The 24,817-nt window shown below is 40.2% G+C and overlaps 1 protein-coding gene across 4 annotated transcripts in view; it reads left to right on the top strand.

The window, feature by feature from the left end:
* Positions 1 to 8,465: 8,465 nt before the first annotated feature.
* Positions 8,466 to 24,817, top strand: part of LOC136695461 (neuronal PAS domain-containing protein 3) — a 257,450-nt gene continuing 241,098 nt past the window's right edge. For 2 of the 4 annotated variants that reach the window (XM_066669573.1, XM_066669565.1), the window contains exon 1: positions 8,466 to 9,042. In XM_066669573.1, the coding sequence (XP_066525670.1) occupies positions 8,888 to 9,042 (155 nt within the window). In that variant the 5' untranslated portion in view covers positions 8,466 to 8,887. Of the gene's footprint in view, positions 9,043 to 10,615; positions 11,059 to 24,817 lie in introns of those variants that run through there. The other 2 variants (XM_066669590.1, XM_066669581.1) reach the window with 1 other exon arrangement.

The following is a 24,817-nucleotide window of genomic DNA, read 5'->3' as shown; positions in this document are numbered from 1 at the left end:
TTGAGAAACTAGGCTAGATTCATTGTTCAGAACTGCCCTCTGTCTAAATCAGGGCAGAAGCAGAGATAATCGCATCAAGTACCTGAAATATCATGGTTTAAACATTCTTTACAGTGGATTCAGATCGTAGTGATATATATATTTATATATATATATATCATACACTAAACCATGCGAACTTCTTAAAGTTCTCTCTGTTTAAGTTAAAAGTGAATATCGCTCCTGAGCCGTGCTGCTGAGCTGGTGAACTAGAGCAGCAGACAAAAATAGCGCGCCTGGACTCGAGTTAAACACAATCACAGAAACCACATAGACGTAGAAATTTACTGTTTATTATGTTTAATTTATTTCCGATTTTCTTTTGTTTACAAACCAGAAAACAGATAACGGCCCACTGCGCCGTAACTCTTTACTCTGTTCAAAGTACGGTGAGCGAACGGAAAATGAATCGATTCCCAGCTGGGTGAAATAGTCCAGGCACAGCGTTGTCTTGTAAGCGCTGGTGTCGTTGCTAGGTTACATGTAGTTTGCGGAGTGATACCTGAAGAGCTTCGGTCAGAGTTCAATTATCGTGTAATACGTCTCCAGCCAATCACATTGCAGGATCGGAACTAACTGTGGTATAATCTTAATTTTTAATAGAGTAGAACTATTAATAAATAGTATTTTTGTGAGGCCTGAACAGTGGTTCATAATATGGCAGAAATGCTGGTAGTATCAGGATTAGAGAGAGAGAGAGAGAGAATGACAGAGGTGCTGGCCCCATTAAAGCACTAAAGGATGCACTGAGTCTGTTCATGTAATTTGAGGGTTAGGTGATTGGATTCCAGACGTGTCATCAAAGTCTGTTAGGAAACAATCCAACATGAAATAGCAGAGCAGTGTGGAAGGGCATGCCGAGCTTATCATCCGGGATAAATAAAAAGCATGATGTCATTTTCCCTCGGACCTCCCAATCCATCATTTCCATGCTGAAAGTTTTTTTTTTTCCTGTGCCCTGTCTGTAATTTCTTCCAGCAGTTAATTCATCATCTATCCTGAGCTACAATACTCCTCTACAAACACAGAGGAGCAATCTTTCAAAAGTCATTACAGTTTTAAAGTAATAGATGTATTTTCAGTAGCCTTTGCCCCTTGCTTTTTAAACGCGATCTGCCCAATCAATCAGTGAGGGGAGAAGAGTCACATGGAATTTACCTCAAATATTACACTGCAAAAATTATCACATCTCCCTCACATTTGCATTTTCCATCAAAATGAAAAAAAAACCCTGCAATCAGTAATGAATAAAAAACTTACTTATAAGGTGATAACATTTCCATTTTATGCAAGGCAATATAAAGACCAAACAATGAGGTATCACACGAATGAAATGTTTTATTATCAGATTTAACTGGTTTCGTATTATCCAAACTGGATCAACCCATGTCATTTACGTCTTCAAGGTGTTTGCATTTTTCAGTGGTTTGTGAAATGGCATTAACTTTAGTACAATTCCTAAAAATCTCAGTATTTTCAGAGTTGCAGTTACAGAATTAGAATTACAATACTTAATCAAGGTCACTCTAATTAAGGGACTGCAATCAGCTCTGTATGTGAAGAAAGAAATGGCCATATTCATATTACAGTGCTATCTTTCATTTAAGGCAGGGAAAGAAGAAAATGTAATTCAGAGTTGCAGCTTCAATTATCCTCTTCAGATAGTGGCTCTACTGATGACCTTTTGATTGACAGAATTATCACATAATAGGCATACACTCATTTTAGAGGGCCAGAGTAAAACACTGCAAAGTTCTGATAAGCAAATTGACTCACAACCAGTTGTAAAACCTCAGAACTCCTCCTAAATATGCCCTTGACTTCATTCAGCATGGACCTTGGGCTGATGGCTATCGAGTCGGTGGGGCTGGGCTTGGGAAAACAGGAGGAGAGAGATGGGAGGTCTGAGGGCTGGAGACTCGTCCGCCGTTTGTTCAGTCAGCAGGGGAGAGATTTCTCTTTGAGGATGAGCGGCGAGCATGAGATGGAGAGAGTTTGGACAAACAGCAGGACTGACAGCCCCAATCACACTTTATCCTGCTTCACATTAAGCTGCCTTGTCAACATGTGGTTTGGAGGAGAATGGCAGGCACTGTGTCGTTGTCTCTGCAAGGAAGCCCTCTGCAGGCTCCCAACATAATCCACTGACCCTCAGGGAACAAATCATGATCTTCTGAAAACAAATGACAGCCCTCTGACTAATGTAGTCTTCAGATGATTGCTATCATGGACCATGACTGTAGGTGAATGTATGGTTTCTCAGGGCACTGCTTTAAATATGTAAATGTGAACATATTTGTGATTCTGTGACTTTAAGTGCGTTCTACAGCTTACACCAATCACACATCAGGACTTTACCATGAACACATATAGTTTCTTATTTCTTTATTTATATATATATATACAACCCACAACCCTACAACCCACAACCTCCAGGTCCATGGAGCTGTGTGACTGCGACACTACCTGCTGCGCCACCGTGCCGCCCTAGTCTTTAAATTAAAAAGTAGTGTCGCAGTCACACAGCTCCATGGACCTGGAGGTTGTGGGTTCGATTCCCGCTCCGGGTGACTGTCTGTGCGGAGTTGGTGTGTTCTCCCTGTGTCTGTGTGGGTTTCCTCCGGGTGACTGTCTGTGAGGAGTGTGGTGTGTTCTCCCTGTGTCTGTGTGGGTTTCCTCCTGGTGACTGTCTGTGAGGAGTGAGGTGTGTTCTCCCTGTGTCTGCATGGGTTTCCTCCGGCTGCTCCCGTTTCCTGCCATTGGCCAAAAACACACAATGGTAGGTGGACTGACGACTCAAAAGTGTCCATAGGTGTGAGTGTGTGACTGAATGTGTGAGTATGTGTCACACTCCAAAGGACTGGCGCCCCCTCACAGGGTGTGTTCCTGCCTTGCGCCCAGTGATTCGGGGCAGGCACCGGACCCACAGCGACCCTGAACTGGATAAACGGTTTCAAACAATGGATGAATTAAAAGACTAGTAGAATGTTAGTTCAAGAACACAACATTGAAACCTAACACTGTAACTCCCCTCTCTAAGAGCCCACATATGGAAAGTACCCTGGAATATTTTGGGATGTCACAAAAAAAAAAAATTAATATATCTGTCTATTTAGCCCTTGTCAGTTTCATTCTAAGGAATGCACTATACACACATACAAGCTACTATGTGCAAATTAAAGCAGTAGCATGTGATTTTGTTGAAATGAAACCAAAAATTCTGATCCACTACATTCAGCCCTTTTTCCAAAACCACGTGGCTTGATAAATCACACACAGAAAGAAGCACAACATCTTACCTTCAAACTCCACCCACTGACCACATGTTCCATTCACATGTGAAGCAACACCCAGCAGCTACACAGGTTTACAATCAGGATGTAAGCAGAAGTTTTACAAAAAATACAAAAAACATTTCCCCCTCCTTAAAGATGCCTACAACAACTTTAAGGAGGAAAATAAACACTCACTCACACACAAATATGGCTCCATTAAAGTCTGTTATAAAGAAATAAGCTTAGCAAAAATGCTTAAGTTTCTCTTAGCTTTGAAACTTGTATCCTCTTCTATTCAAAGGCAGGTTACTTATCACAATAGTTTTGGAGTAGTAGGATATGTGCTCCAGCAGCAGTGTGAGATATTGATTACTGAAGCACTCAAGAGGGGGGATGTATACCACCAACTCAGCTATGGCATGTGGGAGGCTCTCTGCTGCCCTGGATCTGTCTCATGTAGTTTAGCAAAAGGCTGCAGACAAATAAATGCAATACAGACCAGTAGCAAATACCCAGGGAAGTAAACAGAAGAAAGTGTTAATCTAATTGTATCTGAGCCTGCAGTGTCGGTTTAAACCTTCCATTGCAATCTATCTGATGCCATCCGAGGAAAATAGCGGCAAAGTGGAGGTGCTCCTCCGCCCTGTTTATTAAGGTAGTTTCATTAGACATGGTTACAGAGAGGTATTCCATTTACTGTCTCTCAGGTGAGCACTTGGCACATCTTTATTGGTATTTAATCATCCCGGCTGATTATCTAAGGGAGCGTTTTTCATTTCATAAGAGCTAGGAAGTGAATTACACTCCTGGTAAACTGTACCACAGTGCAAATCTGACTACACTTGCTTGGTGCAAGCATCTTTATCACCCTGCCTTTTATCATCATTCTCATTGTTACTCATTTGTTAGAACAAACAAGTTTAATTCAATTGTTCCAAGGTAACTAAACTATGCCAGCTGACAATCATAAATCAGGCTGTCGATTGGGAGATATCTGATATTTACCTTCATTTCCAAGGGCTCTTTGTTCTTTCACCGGGCTCCTAATGTACATATTCATATTGGGACTATTAATACGTTGTAAATGTATGATAAAATGACATCAAAATATATTGTACATTGATATCAGCCTCTGCTTTATCAAAGGACAAGAGCGCTACAGTAGAAGATTCATGAGTGTTAACTCTATATTTGCATTTTGGAATATTTTATAGGTAAACACTCAATCACATTCAGAACAATGACAGTTCAAGGACTCAAGAGTCATTGAGACATTTTTCTTTATCCATTCCCTAAGCAAAGCAGCAACAACACTGAATGCCCCTATCACTAATTGGAGTCGTTAGTAATAATCATGAAAAAATATATAATAGGATTATGATTACATTTACAGTACACTGAACGTTTTATATCATTACATGACATTAAAGTGACTTTTTTGATTATTGTGACATCATTTAACAGTAATCATGTGTTGATGTATAAGAAACAAACATTTTCCTATAATCTTACTGACTCTAAAAACTATTAACCTGATTAGATCTGAAACAGTCTACTACAGTAATGTACCAGTACCATAATGGACTATATCATAGACAGCAGTAGAACTAAAGTGAAAGTGTGCAAAGAGTAGAACCTGAACCTGAACATCAATAAAATAAGCAACAGTGTTAATGTCACTGCACTTTTGTTTGCATTCATCTTGTGGTTTATGTGCTAGATAACGTTAAAAGGTTTTCTACACTGCATTACATTTCCAAATGACTTTCATTTTAGTAATAGTATTAAGTGTTATCAACATACTTCTGACTTCTTGTGACAATTCAGCGTTTCTGAGTAATATCCTGCCTTCTTTATATATATTAAAGCGACAGTATGTCAGAATTGGTATCATTGCTCCTGGGCTGTAGAATACAATTCACTTTTACAGCACTCTCATGAAATCAACTCAATCCCCATATTCTTCACTCTCCTCACAGCCTCTCCATGATCTCTCAACACTGGGAATACCCACAGATGTTGGTGTGTGTGACATGTGCCATGAAGTGTTACCAGTTCTCATGAGTGGTAAGGTACATAGTGCAGTTTCCCCAGTTTTTCCCCTTTTTTTATCACTCCCCTTTGTTACTCTACTGATAGAATGCTCCAAATATGTGAAAGCATGATCATTTTTTCCATTAATGCATGAATCTCTGGAGACAAATTTATACCAAGATACTGTATTTGTGAACTGTGAATAAAAGGTGTGCACCAGCTTTTTAGCATAAATTTATTGAAATTTAGATATAAAAGGCTTATTCGTAAATTTGGGCAAAAATTGATGTTGCCTTTATAAAAATGATAAATAGATTTACAAATCGCTCTTTTGCACAAAACATCCATCTAATTCTGTTTGTTTTCAACTCACCCTCTGACACCTGACCAAAGTTAAAAACATCATGTGGCAGTTCTTCTCACTACACTTCTTTTCACTCTTATTTCTCACGCTTATCCATTGAACAAGTCTTATATTATGAAGTGTGTCTATCAATCATGACACAGAATAGTTATATATACTATAGCTGCCAGTTTCATATGTATCTCAGGGCTGTACATTATGATGCTGAATATAGAAAATAAAATACAAACCTGTGCAAGAAGGCAACACAAAAATTGTGGATAATGTTCAAATCTATAATGTTTAAAATTCACAGACTGACATACATTTTTTGGATATTCTGACTATAAAGTGGAATAAGAGTGCTGCTAAAAAAAAAGGCCATTATTAATGGAGCATCCACAAACAGCTTCATAATTACAAACTACGATTGGTCATGGCTTACCTCTTTGTGTCAGACTTCATGATAGAATCCTCAAAAATTTGAGAACAGAATTCTCAACAAACAATTGCAAAGAATTTTTTTTTTTACCATCTACCATTCATAATATTGAGAAAAGGTCCTGTAAATCTGCAGAAATCTCAGTTCCTCTAGGGCATGGCCAGACACCACTGTTAAATATGTGTTACCCTCAAGCCCTCAGATGGGATTGCAAGTCTTGCTACAGTTATAAATATACCCACATGAGCTCAGGAGAATTTTTGAAAACTACTGCCACTTAATACACTGTGCTGGTGCATGAAGACATGCAACCTGAAATTCTATTACAACAGAGAAAACCACAGATCAATTCGTTCTAGGTTCTCCAGGCCCAAGCTGATCTCAGAAGGTCCAAAGAACAGTGGAAACATATAATGTGCTCAGATATATCCATGTTTTAGCTTGTTTTGGGGAAAATTGGACTCTGAGTGTTCTGTGCTCAAAATGTAAGTGAACATCCAGACTGATTCTAGCAAGATTTATGTTGCCATCAAGGCTGGAATTCTCTAGGTAGACTGTGGTTATTTCAGCAAAAACAAAACCAGGCCTCGTTCTGTATGTGCTACAACATCCAGCCATTAACATGCATTGGTGATCGGATCACGTTTGGATTTCACTTGTCTGCATGAAATCAGGTGTAAATACCTTCAGGATGCACTGCAATCAGATTAGGATTGGATCACTCAAACCACATTCAGATGTGTTATAGAGACGGATCTCGTCCACATTTAACACAAGTGAAAACAGAATGCATTTTCTGTATCCAGATAGAGTTACACAAGCAGAAACCTATCAGTTGAGAGAAGGGACAGCTCAGGTGTCTTGTTTTCCTAGAGATGTATGTAAATAACACATGTAAACACAATCTGATCAAAGTATATCAAGATACTATCTGGATACAAAACACATGTTACTACCAGGTGTAACCAGTCCCAGACAATGTGTATCTTTGGTTCCCAAATATTTCTTTGTTCTTTTGTTAGTTAAATAAATGGTCAAGAGAATTAAGAAATCATATATTATTTTATTGCATTTCACAATGACTCATTCACACACACACACACATATATACACACACACACACACACACACACACACATACACACACACACACACACACACACACACACACACATATATATATATATATATATATATATATATATATATATATATATATATATATATATATATATATATATATATATATATATATATATATCAGTCATATGCTACAAGTGGGCAAGTGTGCTTAAATATATGTTCTCTGGATTGTATGTGTGTAAATATGTAAAGACAGGTAACAAAGTTAAATCTGGCATGTTTCTGGACATTGTATTCTTAGTTCATTTTCATTCTAGTAGAATTGCTGGGATGAAAATATTGGGCTGAAACAATACCGCAGTAAAATATAAAAGGTACACATTTCATGTTGCATTATTTCGGTATTTTGACTAACTCTCTATACTGTATCACTAGCCCGGCTTTTAAAGGGTTACTGCTGCAGCACAGCGGCGCGCGTTCATGTGCTTTCGCGTGATTGGCTGTTGGGAGGCCGGGCGCGCGCCGGGTTCACTCGCGCGGCGCAGTTAATCAGCAGCGAGGAATGGCAGAGCTGCACACCATCAGGACAAACACACGCACGCACACACACACACACACACACACACGCGGGAGCAGCAGAAGCAGACTGACTGGGAGAATTCATCCAACAACAACAACAGCAGCAGCAGCCGCAGCTTTTCAATAAACATTCCGCTATTCATCTCACAGTTAGCGTCTGTAGATTAAAGAGAAAGCGCACACATTTGTAGAGCTTCTCTCTCGCTGACAGCAGCAACAGCGAGGAGAGAGAGAGAGAGAGAGAGAGAGAGAGAGAGAGAGAGGAGTTATCTCTCAAACACGAAAACAGCACACACCACGAGCGCGAGAATACGTCATCGTTATTAATGTGGACTTTTCCTCGCGTGCAGGCACATACTTCCATCTGAGGACTAGCCCGCTTTAAACTCGACTTACAGCCGGGCTTAGTCTCCTTTGGGCTTCCACAAAGTAGTCCAGTCTACGACTTTCCTCGCACATTTCATGTATGTAGACTAGAATTATTCCTACTGAGGCCGTAACAGCAGTTTTCGGGTTTAACGATAAAACACTCTTATAAACCGTTCTAGATCATTTCGCCCACATTAGGACGCTCCACACAAGTGCTCGCCTGGCTTTGTGTTTTCACTTCACATTCGCTAAAATTTAATCGTTTTACGTTACAGTAAAAGTTTATTTCGTGATACATTTTTGTTCGTTTTGGGCACACTGTCGCCTGTCATCACTCATTTGTTAGTTTACTTGCATTGTACTAACTTTGAGTGAAGTTAAAGCGGCTTTAATCTGTTTTTATGGCGAAATCCCCCGTTGTTTCCGTGTTTATTCCTGAGGAGAAGGAACGCTAGCTCTAAAGTTTTAAAGTCTCGCACGCGCGGGCGTCGGTTAAAATTTTCAAAAACAAACAGCAGCAGCATCATCATCATCATCAGTGCTCTCTATTCTTCCTCCTGCTCTCTCCTTCGCGACCCCCTGTAGCCCCCCGCACAGCATGGCCGCTGAGCTGCTGGTGAGCGTCACTGATGGGACTGTGTTGTGACTCTTCGCGGCGGACTGCACGCTCTTGTCTCTCGCACGCACACGGACTCTGCTCGCGCTCCGCTCCCTCGCGCGGGGATGATCAGGATCTTCCCGGATTTCAGTGTTCAGGTGACGGCGGCGGCAGGAGGCGCGGCCGGGGCGATGCCTGCAGCCTCCGCCGTGGGGAGAGTCCCCACCGCGGCCAACGGGAACCCGCAGAACGTCCAGGGCTTGGCGTCCTACCAACAAAGGTATGTTCACAATAACAACAATAACCATGGCAACAAAAGGGACTCCATTCACTTTCATCTTTTCATCATACTTTCACCAAACGTTACTTCATTTTACAGTGTCAAGTCTGTCAATTTCAACGCTGATGTTTTTACCTCAGCAGATTTTATTTCTCTGGTGTCACGGGACTGGTCCATTTTCTCATCACACTCTCCGCAAGTCTATCAGCCACTCTGCAGTATAACCACAAAAAAGTTCTATTTCACTTAGGAGTTTAACTCTTCAGGCAAAAGCACGCTCTCATAATTCAAGCAGTCATCAGTGTGTATCGCCTCGCGCTTGGAGTGTTTGATAAAAAGGTAATTGACCATGCAGAACCGCTCCCTTATTTGCAGGACATTTCATCCGGAGCGCTGAAGGAAAGTGGTCAGATGACCTCGGTTAAACGCCGTGAGAGGGATCACATTATCATCATTATTATAATGTGCCACTGAATTTCCGCAGGAAAACTTTTACCGAGGTCACACTTTAGAGCTGCACGCTGACGGTGTGTTGCTCTGTCCAGTGCAACCCAAGATCAAGGTTAAGCCAGGTGACATTATTCAGAAATGCCCTTACATTAGGACAGATTTTAGATCACGAGACAGTTCAGGGACTTTATCTTAAAAGATAAATTCACACAAAACACCTCACTGTCCTGAGTGGGGCACGAACTGTAAGGTGTAAGGGCACAAACTGTAAGTGCGCTTCTGATACTTATGGTTACTGAACATGGTGTTGAGTAAACTTGACAACTCAACACTTAGACAATAGTGAATAATTGCTGACCTGACCGTCACCTGACCTGTGACGGTCACCTGTCCTGACCCTGTGATTATAGGATATTCTCAGGTGGTTGTCTTGTGCAGGTAAAGTGAACGGCATCCTTTAACTTCGACTTTTTTATATGTACTTCAGCAATACAGCAGTGAATATAAGTGGTAGCTGATGACCTTGACAGGTCACATGTTATAAGACAGTTATGGTCTATTTATTATGCTAAAAGAACATTGCAGCCGTTATATGAAAGATGAGCCATTCAAAACATAACCTATACAATAAACCAAAAATCACTAAAGGATTTTTACAATGGAAACCAGCTTTACACAGTGAAATAAGCTCTGCAGGCCTAGGAGAGAGTCAGAGTTTCTTCAGTGGCACTAGGGGAATGGTTTGGTGAGAGAGGGATAGGTGTTAAGAGGCCACATGTCATTTAGTCTACATGGTATTTGACCTAAGAGAACACGTGTCTGCAGGTAAACTACAAAAGAAGACCTTTGTATCTCACGGTGACCGGATGGTTAAGGTTAATCACCAGTCTGATTTATGGTCTTAATACTTTTAAACACAAAACATGTGTCAGTCTACAGTTCAGCACCTGCAAAGACACCAGCAACCTGTTTGCCTTTTCAGTAATTATATTTTATTGAAACACTAATGCGTTACACCCGTAGAAATGGAGTTGTTATTATTATAAAAAAAAAAGACAAAAAAAAAAAAAAAAAAAACCCAAAAAGCACACCGCTGTTTCCAGCTGCAACTGAGTGGCGTTGTTGCGCCGGCGGGAGAGAGGAAGTATGAGTCCGCGCGGCGGCGGCGGCGCAGAGCGGCGCGCAGGGCGCACGGGCTCGAGCAGCGCGGCGCAGCGGCGAGCCGTGACCGGGCCCCGGTCCTCTGCTCCAGCGCGGGAAACACGCACAAGCGTCCCCGGCCACACGCTCTCCTCCCTCGGCATGCGCGCCGTGCTGCTCCCGCCGTCCGTCCTCTCTCCTGTCCGCCCCCTTTCCTTCTTCATCCTCTTCTTCCCGGCTCGTCCACTGCTGCAGAGCCGCCATGGCGCTGATTAAACGCTCCTAGCTCCGCACACGCCGTCGCATCTGTCGCCGACGACCGAATACAAATCTGAAGCGAAAGAAAAAAAGTAAGAAATCAAATAATCGCAGGAAGATGGCGCCCACCAAGCCTAGCGTTCAGCAGGACCCTTCGCGGAGAGAACGGTAAACGCTCGGTTTGTTATTCTACGCGAGCACGGCTTCATTAGATGCTGTTGCTTCTTTTTTCCTCTGTGTGTGTGTGTAAGGGATGTAAAGGGGAGAATTGAGATGTCAGAAGTTTCCGTGTTTCCACGCGAGCGTGTGTGTTGGCGGTTGGCTAACAGGTCCTTGACCGAGCTGAGTGCACTCTGTGGCGGCTCCAGCTCCGAGGCGCTGCCGCTGCGGCTGAATCGGGGGGTTCAACGCTTTAACGTCGCCGCGCTGTGGCTCTCGGTTCCGAGCGCTAGGCCAGGCTCGTCTGTTCGTTCCGAGGCGAGAGGAATTTAGCCTGAAGCGGCGGGGGAAGTTTGAATGTAGCGCATGGATCAGTCAGACTGCTCACCGGAGCCGAGCCCCTCCGCCAGGTAACCGCACACACAGGGGGGTCTTACTGATCTCTGTTAGACCCACAGACGACTATCAGCCGCACTTCATCTCCAGATTGAATGTGTAGGAGCGCAGTAGCAATATAGTCCAGTCTTGGTTTGGAAGTCTTTGGGATTTGCAGTAAGGTAACATGCAGAGGGCTGTAGCCCTCCGCCAGGTAAACACGCACACACAGACACACTCACACACAAGGGGCTACAGCTCTTTGCTACCCTGTGAAATGACTTTAGGCAGATGTTGATTCCCAGACTGAACATCTACATGTATACTAGACATGTAGTTCAGTCTTGGTGTGGAAGATTCTGCATATATTGGAGTAGAAGTATTTGATTGTAACTGCTGGTCTAAGTTCTTCACTTCAGTTGCCTGTGTTTGATGAGGTTCTTTGCACCACATGTAAATCTTTCTCTCTTTAAAAAGTAGCCATGCCTTCAAAGCTGTTCTGTTACGACGCTGACATTCCATTTATGTGATTGGTCCTTCTTTTTGTCAGCATTTAAAAGTAGTTTTAATCTGTTGCAAAACGTGTGTTGTGGTGCACCTGTAGCACATACATGGAAGTGTACAGCGTTTGGTTTTGAAATCTAAGCAAGGCCTAATTTTTGTATACTGTCATATAGAGTATATAAAGAATCCAGCTGTTGGCCTGGACTGTCACTGGCTATCATTTGCAAATTAAAGAAAACCGGACCCCACTGCAAGTTTTTCCATTGCTTTTCCTAAAGATGGCATACCTATATATGGTGAGATTTCTATAGCACCTCTAAAAGCACCATCATCCACTTATAATATAGGCCCACAGCTTTGGTGTTACATCCCCCACCCTCCCCGACACAGCAGCAGGAAATGTTTATGCTAAGGCAGTCTGCAGTAATCTTAGTGGTGGGAGCATATTTGTGTGCTATTCTGAGCATATCACTGAGATAGGAATCTGGAAGATGGAATTAATTTTGAGGGGAGAAACTTCATAGCCTGTGCATGAGTGCTCTCTTTATCACCTGTCTCCTATTGGCATTCAGAGGGGCTAAATCGCGCTCTGTGATTTGCTGTGTGGCTCCTCTTGAGAGCTGAACCGAATAACGCTCAGGCTGAAATTCTGATTGAAGGTGTGGGAGTATATATTTAATGTAATGCCTCTTAATAGCATCTCTGCGTTTGCCAGTGCAGCAGCCTGCTGGACTACTGGCTGGATGTGAGGGTTGTGTTCTCGGGCTAAGCAACTCCAGAGGAGTAGGAGGAGAATTTGCGGAGAGAAAAATGGCTTGGCATGAGTTCATACACAACAGTAACCACAAAGTTGGCTTTGTGTCGAAGAAAAGCACCCCCACCTCCCTTTACCCCAGGGGCAAACAAAAGTGCTAAATTGTCCCATTTCCTATTCTAATCGTGAAGTTATATTACAAAATGAAAGGATTTGGAGGATGTGATATGGTGCAAATAGTCCATGATTTCTGTTCTACTTATTTCTACATATTTGTCAGCAGATGGATACCTTTATTTGAATAAAATCAACAGGTTTTTTATGGGACATGGTATTATTTTTCTTTAAGTTAAGAAAGTAAACAGGATTTTAATGACATAAATATGTATTTCAGATCACACTCTTACAGTAAATCATCTCAATTTGAGAAGATACATTGGCATTGTATGCTTTTTATGCCATTTAATAAGAAAGCAGGCAATTGCACTTGCGACCTTAGGATAACATGTTTATTTAAGAAAGCTGAAACATCCCCTGAATACTACAGAGCTAGACTGACAAAACCATGCTCTAATAGTGAACAAAGGATGCACGCTTCTGTGCAGGGATTGGACAACGGCAAACATGATATGGATTGGAAGCGAGTACACCATTCTGATACGTATTTATCACAATTAAGAGGGATTTCCAGCCCCCATCTGTGGCTGTTTGTGTGGCTCGGGCACGGTGATTACGGCATCTCTCTCCCCTCCACCCACTGCCATCACTCTGAAGGTCAGTGTAGAGAGGCAGACATAAAGAAGATGCATCCCGCAAAGGTAATAGTGCAGGCACGGCTCACGCTGCACTACTGCACATTGCCTCACATTGCGAGCTGCTTTATCGCAGCCTTTGTGATGCACACACCACTCCATCAGGCGGGGGATTTTTCATTCTGCCGAAGCTTTGGTTTTCACATGGAGCTGGACCCCTTTATGTTTGTATCATTGGTATCAGTAGCAAGAGAATTAGCACTGGGGAGAAGCCAGAATGCAGCTTGAAGAAAGGCACCTGTGAATATAATAACCAGTCATAGATATTTGCTGCTCTTTCCTGTTACTTTGTGTTAAAGGATGCAGTATAAACTTTTTAAAACCTTTTTTTTTGCAGGTAAATGGAACATTTTAAAATTTTCTTTCAGCCTTGTTTTACTTTTGTGACTTAATATCCGTCCTTTAACACCATATTTTGACTCGGCACACGCTGTGAGGACAAACGTAAACATGTATGTGATAGTCATTACTGGTGGGATAGTACAGCCCCTTTGCTGATCATGCACCTTTCCTGGAGCTTGTCCTTGTATACGACTTAGTAAATATTATCCCATATCAGTTGAATACACGCTAGTGAATTAATGGCAGAGAGTACGTTCTTTAAGATCAGAGAAGATCTGTCAGCAGGAGGTTAAGAGTGGCCTCTCAGGTTTTGTTATGTTTTAGGGCTGAGGTAAAACCAAGCCCTCCTCCTAGGCGTTTAATGTCCACAGTAGATGTGAGACCTTCATTTAGCATCTGGCTCCAAAGACAGATGTTCTGCCCGCTGACTCCCATCTGCTTTTTTCCATTTAGGCGTGCAGTTCTCATCCAGTGCTAGCAGTGAGTGCTGCCCTTTAGCTGCCTTCCCTCGCCTCCTGCTGTCGTGCTCCCGCTCCTCAGCCCTATGCCTTGGCTTCTACTTCAGCTTTGGGTTCTGACAACTCCAGAGGCTGCTGTGAAACACACAGTGGCAGCTCACTGGCAGGCGAAGAGCAGATAAGCCTGGTGTTTGAACCTGGGGATGAAACACATGAAGTATAGGGTTGAATTGTATGGGTTCACTTAGTTTACAGCAATCATACAAAAAAAATATTTGGATGAAGTATACTTCCAAGATCCCCTCCAAGCCTAGTGTAACTTGCTTTAGAATGTTGTTTTTTTATAGGCTGTTTGCCATGCCCAAAAATATCTAGACAGTTTCTAAACCAGCAGTGTTCCCCTCCTCATTCACACATCTGTCTTTCAGGATTATTCAGCCATGTCTGCCATATGGCTATGTATTAACAGTGCTGCTATATCCTGTAAGGGGGACCTTATACAGGATGTCATTGGCAAAAAGCTCCTGCCCACCACCTCACTTAGTGCTGGGAAATTAATTTCTGTACTGATTTGTAATGATATTTTTACATATTCTATTATGAAATGTATATATATAATATGCCAAATTTCTGACTCTTACTCAAACAAACCAAACATCTCATTAAAAAAAAGTCTTTAAAATAATCAATACATTGGCAGTAGGCAGCAGCTTACAGAATATAATTTGGCAGTACCTTTCTAAACTCATTTAAATACAGCATGTGGATGTCCATTTTGGAGTCCATGAAAACTGTGCTTTATTGTTACTATCAATATATAACATTTACATAAGCCTTAGTTTATTGATGGGTGCTGAGTATACATGAGAATATTTAGAGTACAGTTCAGAATATTAAGTGCTTATTGCAGTAAGTGTTAATGATGTTTGATTTAAGCTTCTACTCACATTAGTAGAAAAATCTACTAATATTCTGAAAGTATGGATTGGATACTGTTTTCCACATAAAAAAAAACAATACAGACATATTAAAAAAAATTTTGGGTTTATCACCACAATAACATAATATAATATGTAAATGCACCCCGACCACCATCACCATATCATACTGCAATCTGACAGTACACACCTGAACAGGCCTTTCTGGTGATCCGAAGGTTCCTCGTGTGAAATTGCAATTGATTATTCTGGTTAGGCAGAGCAGGAGGCAGGACATGGCCTGATTAACTCCCCACAGACCGCCCTCATACTTCCCAATGATACCTGCTACACAAGTTGTATAAATGGATTGATTATTGCATATGCATGGTAGCCCACCTGTCATTTCAGTAACCAAATGTCATAGTAGGGATTTGGCTGGAAATGGAGGTAAACTAACTTCAGCCTCATGTCCTGGAGGAGCTGCAGCAGTGCAAAGTATTTTCTGTAAAGCATTCCTTAAGGATGTCGTCATCTGAAGAAGGCCTCCCGTGCTTGGCTTTATTTGCTGGCTTTGTACTGGCATTTTCCCATGGTTATAGCGGGGTCCGCTTTTCCAAATCCGCACTACAGGGAGCTGTGTTCAGCTCTTACCATCTTACCATGTGTTTTGCCTCTGTGTCAGCACAGGTTTGCTAAAGCCAGACTCAACTATAGATAACACTGTGCATTGTACATAATGATATGTTTGACTCGTAATTGGCAGAATGATAGTGTTTCTTTCATCGAATAAAATCCAAAATTCACTAAAATTCCTGACAAATGGGGTTTTCTCCTGAGGCATTTGCAGCAGGCTGTGGGAAAGGTCATATTGCTATTGATATGCCAGAATAGCCAGAAGCTAAAGTAAACACACTCACAAACTTTAGAGTACTTTCACAGCCTCAAAGAAAACAGCTCTGCTTGTATGAGTAATTTGAGTTTGAAATATATTTCATAGATTTTTTTTCTTTTGAAAAGTTTTCATCAAATATTTGGTCTTGATCTGTATTCTAAATTGTTGAAGATAAAACTTTATGAGAAAATCTCTCTAGTATTCAGCTGGGTATTTTTAAATGTTACTTTTACTTATACTCTTTAATGTTGAACATGTAATATTTATAGGTAAATATCTTTAGATAAGCACATGTTCAAATTTATGTATGATGCGATTCAACCAATATTATTGCCAAAAGATTTTATATTTGTTTTAGATTTGAATTCTGTTTCTAAAATTTTATGTAGGCATTGTCTGTTTTAGATTGGCACACAAAAGTCTTAATATAAACATTGTAGCACTTTGAGTTACGTTAGTTATTTTTGTTTTATCTTCTTAATATCTTTCTCCTACAACAAATGAATATTTAAATATTTTTGTTTTTCTAATGATTATGGTGTTTTGTTTTTAATTGATTATCAGCCTGTGTTGCTGTGATATGTTTAACCAGGGCATGTCTCTTATTGGGATTTCTAGTAGCACAATTATTTAAGGATTCACCCTGTTGTATTATCAGTATCAGTCAGTGTTAATGACAGATCGATATATCAGTCTGACCCAAGTGCACACTGTATTACACTTTCCTATCAGCATATAGAAACTAATGCAGTGCAAGCTGCTCTTGGCTGCAGAACTTTTTTTTCATTGATACGTATGTAGTTTGGGCTTATTTGAAATTGTACATTCAACATTGAAAATCACCGGCTAGAAAACTGTTAATGTGGTTGAGAGTAAGAACACTCATTGCAAAGGTTTTACTAGATAATTCATTTTCAACAGTATATAAATCAGGAATGTTTTATTTATTGTATATAAGTACAGCCTCTTTTATTGCCTCTTAAAGATTTACAGACTCCACTTAGGAGTTTACATTTGAAAGATTAGTTTGGCAAGAGTGATAGAAATAGAGTTTTGTTCATAAATGGCCAATCCCTGTTTACAAGATAACTGCCTTCTCCGGCCCTTCAAGAGCTCTCCTTCAGCTTTCAGCCTGCACTCAATGATGGAAAAACATATAGAAAACTTTTTCAATTGAACAGAAAACAACTTTCTAGAGTGTGCACTTGAAATAGTTGAGGTTTTGTGAGGTCACATCTTATTTTTTCTTCAGACATTATTTCATGGCTGTGCAGCTCCCTCCTCTTTAATTCCTTTTATCTCATTGTAGCCCCCTGTGTTTGAAAGTGTAGGTCAATAAGGATGGGCACATTGCGAATTTCATGATCTGTGTAGTGGAACAAATTGAAAGCAAAGCCTATATCAATCACGCTGAAGGCAGGGTTAATTGTTCCTGCTTCACAAGAACAGTGGACAGATAAAGCGGTAATGAAGCACTTATGCCTTCGATGTGTGCACTCGTCAAAATGGAATGATAGGAAACACGGAAAGTGTTTATCCATTATTACAGATAATTATTACTGAGAAAAACAAAGAAGAAAGAGAACTTTTATAATATCCTATGAGGGCCTTGCATTTCCACAAAGATGAATAGCCTAGGATTTATGAAAAGTTTTGGATTTGCTCTTCATGATTTACAATACAGTTATTATTATTCCTGATTAGTAGTATTATATTTACTACTGATCCTTATTCTTGTGAATTATGAATTTTTATACATTTTTGTAACATGGCAGAAGCAAGCTATGTTGATTATCTTCTAGCAAACAGCAGACTAAATAGAAGAGATCCTCACTCCTGACTCTAGCTTGCTTTCTTTAGACGGGAGGCCCCCCTAAAGGGCATTGTTCCCCCTGACTTGTAGTTGTTGAATCCATTAATTTTCACAAAAAGCTTGTATTGGCAGTTCATGTGAATTTGCATATTTATCTCAAGGCTTAGCCTCCTGCTCCTGAGAAATTGTAAATTGCAGAATTTTAAAGAAAATGCATTTTTGTAGACACACACTCCCAAATGCACATGCTTACTCAAATGTGTGCTAACACATATACTCACAGACACTCATCCACAAACACACAAACACACCTGCACACAGGCACACGTATATTGTATACGTATATATATAAATGTATGTATTTAGTATTTAGTTAATTGAAGTCTGAAGTCCATGACAGCTATCACAACACAGTGGGTAATTCTGAAAATTAATGAGAATGATAATGCTTAAAAGACTGTTCCAGAGTTTGCCCAAACTCATTAACTAAATCTCTCATTTAAATACATCCTAAAGACTTTCAAATAGAAAAATCCCACATTATTGCTATATAAGCATTAACCCGATTTAAAAATGCTGAAGTGCAGAATTTTCTGGAAGACTGAAGTTGATCAGTTTGTATGCAAGCCTGCCACTCTCCTAAATAGAGATCCTCTGTCATAATACGTACATATAAACTCTTAAATGGTGGCCTTGAAATGAATGATATATTTTTTAATTTGTTGATACTAATGTTTTTTTATTTTGAAATTCTTTATACATTATTCCAGTTAGTCAGAATGAGCTATTATGACAGTGTACATTCACTCATTTGATTTTGTTTTATATATAGTATAATAGTTCTTTTCATATATAAATACTTATTTGTACTTTTGTACATAATCTAACTACGTAAGGAATGGGAATGCCTTGAATATAATAAAGAATAAAATGCATATTGACACTTTGAAAATACAATTCTTTGACTCTAAAGCAACAATTTTCCATTTAAAAACACATTGCATTTTGTCCACAGACTTAGCATTATTAGAAACATGGTATAGCATTATTTTCATTATGTAAACAGTGTTTATGAAAACCTTAAAAGTGTCATGATTTAGAAATGGTGAACACATACTTTCTGGTAGGCCTGGTCCCCATGAATGCTCCAGCCCTCATTGTCAAACATCTTTTCAAATTATTTCATAATGGACTGGACTGCAAGTTACACAAATAGCCAATCATCTGTAGCATTCTGTTGCCTCTTAGACAGTGTGGATTGGTAAAGAGTGTAGAAAGTGAGGGAATTGGATAAAAACATTTGATTAGCTCACAGGTTGGGCAGTTCTTTAAGAACATACACTGTCCTGACCAAGAGCAGGAATATAGTGTTGTACACTGATTTACCATGAATAGAGTGTATATGATATGTGTTTGTCAGTGGTGGAGTGAGCTGTCTGTATATTTAGCCTACAAGCTGTTTTAGTAGTTAGCAAATTATTAGAAAATGGCTCCTGATATCACACAGACTCACCATACAGTGCTACATACCTGTAAATAATGTCATTGAAGTCTTTATAACAGGCAGAATCTAGCACAGTGGGGTGATTGTGAGCTGTGTTTGAGTAGCAAAAGAACTAGCTAGCTGATTAACATCAGTTAACAAGAACATTAAAATTGGCATAAACATGACTACCGTTTTCCAACAGACCCCTTTAACATATTAGTTTATTAAAAGATAATGTGGAAGAAACAGTAAAAAAAAGACTCTTCTTGTGTTTAGACACTGTTAAATGTAGTATTTTTAGTCTTCAGAGCAGAGCCTGCACTGAAATGTGGAGATGTTTATGGTTGAATAATGTATTCATCAACAGGACACATAACGCACATGGGAACATAACACGCCACTTAATCAACTTCCTCCCATAGTTCACACATGATGTGTTCAGAAGGTAGATTACACTTTATTTATGCTGCTAAGTATTTAATCTCATAACTAAATAGCTCTTTCTCTCTCTCACTCTCTCTCTCACTCACACACACACACACAGAGCTCTTGTTTCATCTTTTCTTTCCCTGTGTTTGAGCCACGAGCTGCACTATAGCTTTAAATGTTTCTAAAAGAGCTTCTGTGTCTGTTGCTTAAGCTCTCCCTGAAATTTTACTTAGGAAATTAAGAGATTTTAATTGAAAGATCATCAAACTACATGTTATTATAATAAAGTAAAACAAAATGTTTTACCAGTATGTTCCCACCAATTAGAGTGTGTCATCAGATAAACAATCAATGATTCAACTCATCTGATGTTTTTCAGTTTTCACACTTGTACTTCTAGAGGCCCTTAAGTGAACTTTCCAGTTTTCTTTTGCTTTTGTTAGTTTGTTGCTTCATCGGATTTATCTTCGCATCCTTGTGCAGTGTCCAGCATAATTCATTAATTCATTCATTGTCTGAAACCACTTATCCAATTCAGGTTCGCGGTGGGTCCGGAGCCTACCTGGGAATCACTGGGCGTAAGGCGGGAACACACCCTGGAGGGGGCACCAGTCCATCTCCAGCGTAATATGAAGAAACTGAATTTGAACGAGAGAACTGCAGTTCTGTCTCTACAACAGTTCTCTTGTAGCGATATACTATGTGTAAGAGACTGAGTTTCAACCTGGGCTTCTATGATTGGCCTGAAATGTCAATATTTATTAGCCCTAACATATGTTAATGCAATTGGGAACACATCATTTAAAGAGTATTTTCTTGGCCTCACAATCAAAAAATCAAAAGAGGCCTCACCATTAGATATGAATGGAAAATTAATTCCAATATGGCCCCTGAAACCTTATGAAACACAAGAGGGTTTTCTGAAGATCATAACTGGTTCATTGTGGGAATTGTTTTGTGTTTTTTTCCCAAATATCATGAAGCCTCTTGATGTGAACCCTCAAATAACCTTTCAGAAGGAGCCTGCATTGACACTGCAGGTAGCTGTGTTCACTCTCTGCTGTCTCTGCCAGAGAAACAGGACCTATGCCAGCCTTGTCATCCTGCTTGTTTTGATGATATTTTGAAATCCTGCTATTGTTATCTTGTGTGAACTAGTTTTGAACTTCATAGAGTCTTTAATAACTCAAGTCAGTCACCCTCCCCATTTATCATCACCTTGTGACCGCATCAATTAAATTTTAACATATCCAATTCACCTCTTCTACCCTGATATAAACCAGCAGCCATTACAGTTCACACGGCCTTTCTGCTCACCAGGCCAGAAGTCTTTTTACAGACTTTTGCCTTTGCTGTCCTTCAGTGATCTACAGCCTGAAGGTGTGGTCAGAAATATAATCACTCAGCCACTCCAAAGCTATATGCTGCTGCTGCAGCGATGATGACTGCTGTGGATATTATAGATCTAGTGTATTGAGACATAGTCTTCAAGCAGGACAGTTAAGTCTTGTTGGATTAAAAGGGCAAGCAAAGCCATTTTAGACCCAGAAAGTGATGAATCTAATAGCAAATCTGTTTAGCAATGATCTCACAAACAATAGCCATTCATCCCACTTGTTACTAAACCATCTGAGCCTTTCTTCTAGCTGAAATATATTTGAACTTGCTGTATATACAGAGGCACCTACTAAATGTTATTTAGTTATTGCTGGCAATACCCTAAACAAAATTTATATTGACATGAATACTTTCTCAGCTGTAGCTCATTATAAGAAAGGTCTCTCAGAAGTGTGGTTGATATCACATTTGTGTTTGTAAACAGATGTAAATCACCATACAGTTTGCTATGCATTAGGGTATGTTATCTCATTATTGTGTGATTTGAATAGATATGACTCTAATATCTGTTTATTAAAGGTACAAATGTGATTGAATACTGGAAAGAAAATCAGTGCTACTATACAAACTATTGCATGCTGTTTTTCAGATGAATCAGATTGGTAACACACAGTGCTAGAGCTATATACAACACGTGGTTCTCTTTCCTTTTTACTTTTTGTTTTACCCTTTGATTCTTTCAATTTTGTTCTTAAATTAATAATGCTGTCATATTTTACTCAGCTCTATTCAGTACCTCTCACTCTCTTTCTCAAAGACACACACACACTCAGGGTTAAGTGTTGGGTTAGCATGTTCTGAAGACAGGTCTGGCTGTTTTTAGAGCACAAAAGGAGACTGTGTCTGTGTGTGTGTGTGTGTGTGTGTGAAAGAGAGAGACCTAGGAGTGAGTGGTCCTTTGGTACCTGAGTGTGTGTACTATGCCAGACACCTGGCCCAGACGTTCTGACATAGTGGTAGACACTATTTGAAGATATGTTTGTGTAATAAATCATCACAACACATTTCTCTGAGAGCACCAAATATCCGCCTGTGTCAACAAAACTGTGTTTGTTTTAAATCTAATTTAAATTTTAATGATTTTATTGCTTTTTTTCTTGTAATTTTATTGCATTTCACCCCTCAATGGCAGTGAACAACACACGTGAACACACACACACACACTAGTGCAGTAAGGGCAGTGAGCACACATATCTGGAGCGACAGGCAGCAAGTTGGCATTAGGTGCCTTGCTTAACCCCAGCTGTGGATGTTGAGGGAGGAGAGAGAGAATACTTAGCCTCCCACAAACTACGACACACTCACTGCACACACTGCATAGAATTCGGTAATTTAATTGATGTCAGACCATTTTGCTGATAACGTATATGGATTATATGGATTGTTTCTTTTTTATGTATTTTAAATACATTTACTAAAAACAACATACAATAAATTTTTCTTAAAAAAGAGAGACTAATGGCCATATATGTGCTGAGAAAAACACAGTAGCCAAGTGAAGGGTTAAAAGAAAGCAGTGGGTGACGGAACTGTGCATCAATATTTGGACAGTTACTGTGTAGCGCACCAGATGAGCACAGCATCTGCTGTGTGAGGAAGGAGAGGGGGAGAAAGAGTGTGTGTGTGCGTGTGTGTGTATCTGTGTTTGTGTGTGAGAAAGAGGAGGGCAATGTGAAGGCTGGCACATACTGTGCGCCCAGACTCATTGGCCCAGACGCATTCCACAGGAAGTCCTACAATTCTGCTGGCATGCAGCCCCAATATTCATCATAAATATTTGAGTAATACCATAACCCAAACCATGCCCCATTCATTATTCTAGTGCGAGGAAAACATTTAGTGCCCCCCCACAATTTCTCTCTCTCTCTCTCTCTCACGCTCATTTTTTCTCTCACTCTTTTTTGAGAGGCCCCCTAAATTGTTTTTCATGCTGCAAATGTCAGTGTGTTTATTTTTCGATGAACTGCATCATTAGATATAACAAGAATAATCTTAAAAATCTCACTTCAGCACTGTATAATCTGGTGCTCCACTTCAAAGCCAGCCTGTTTACCATATCAAGGCGATGCTGTCAGAAGATATTTCTCCCTGCTTGTTTACGATGAAACCAGCAAAATTGCCGGGAATGGAAACAGAGAACATTTTTGTTAAGTTGTGACGCTCATTAAAATGGATACTCTCTCTCCCCTATGGCCCTCTCTTCTCTGCTAATGTTCTGCTGAGACCATTTGCAGACATTTAGAACATTTTGTTTTCCTCTGTCTTGCATTGTCTCAGCTCGGCGCTGTTTAACCCTCTGCGCCGTGCACGTTGTCCCTCTGATGTGAATCCTTTAATGAGCTCACTGACAAATACTGGTGAGGCCTTTCAGGTCTGTGTTTGGAACCTGGGAAGAGCCTGTCTGTCAGAATTATGTTCTACACACTGTCGCCAGAGAATTCTTCAGATCCTCAAAGGTATAGATGTGACAACAGGGCTACAGTTACATTTACTGTTGTGAAGAAACTGAAGAAATGGCATTGTGGGAATCTTAGAAAGCATACAGTTTCACTTTTGAAAGCATACAGTTTACTTTCTCCTTTAGCCCCTTAGTCACTTAGCATAGTCCTAGCCCATGTAGGCATCTGTAAGCTAACATAGCAGAACGGGGCTGTTAGTGTTTTCTGTCCACTAGGGGTCATTAAAGAGCAGGTTATGTTTGCGCTCAGTCAAAAAAAAAGAAAAAAAAGAATTGGAATTAGAATCGATTTATTGGCCAATGTGCTTGCACACAGGGGAATTTGTTCTCCACATTTTAACCCAATCCGTGCAGTGAAACACACATTTACACATGCACTAGTGAACACTAGGGGGCAGTGAACACACATGCCCGGGGCAGCCCTGGCCATGGCATCTGGGGAGGAGTGCCACTAAGTGCACACAGTATACATGTGTTAACCAGAGCTTTGTGGAGGTACTCTGAGTCAAGATATAAGGATGACAAAATGAACTGTAGCTTCATCTACCCATCTTTGATAGCAGTTTGTTGTAGTGTGTTAGGCGGTTTTAGACTTCATTCAGGCCTTTTATGTTGACAAGGCTGAATATGGGAGTGCTGGGGGAGCAGAGGTGTTTTTTTTTTTCTGTTGGAGAGCCTGAATGCAGGGGGAGTGGAGTGTTGCCTTTATCAATGGCCACATTGATTTAAAAACAAACAAACAAATGAAAAAAAGGTATTTTTTTATTTAAAAAAGCTATTAAAACGATTATCTATCCAACAAACATTTAGAGTGAATTATTCTTGTCTGTAGACCTTCCGTGAACTCTGTTTCTTGACTAGAGCATTCAGCTGCAGAGAAAACCTTTAATGGTGTAGAACCTTCATAAAGTGTATTTGTATAAAATAAAAGGTGCTTCAAACTCATTGTTTTCTGGGGCTCCTGAGTGTCACAAGTATCACACACTGTTGGTTCTATGATAAAGAGATCACATGATTGATCCCCAGTGAGGTTACTCTGAGACGTAGGCAGGAGTCCAAGAGAGCACAGTTGGCCTTGCTATCTCTTTGTGGGCAGAAAGTCCCTCCTATAACCCCCCCCCCCCTCC

The sequence above is a fragment of the Hoplias malabaricus genome, chromosome 1 (assembly GCF_029633855.1).
Source record: "Hoplias malabaricus isolate fHopMal1 chromosome 1, fHopMal1.hap1, whole genome shotgun sequence".
NCBI classification, from domain to species: domain Eukaryota; kingdom Metazoa; phylum Chordata; class Actinopteri; order Characiformes; family Erythrinidae; genus Hoplias; species Hoplias malabaricus.
This window is presented reverse-complemented; position numbering and strand designations above follow the sequence as displayed.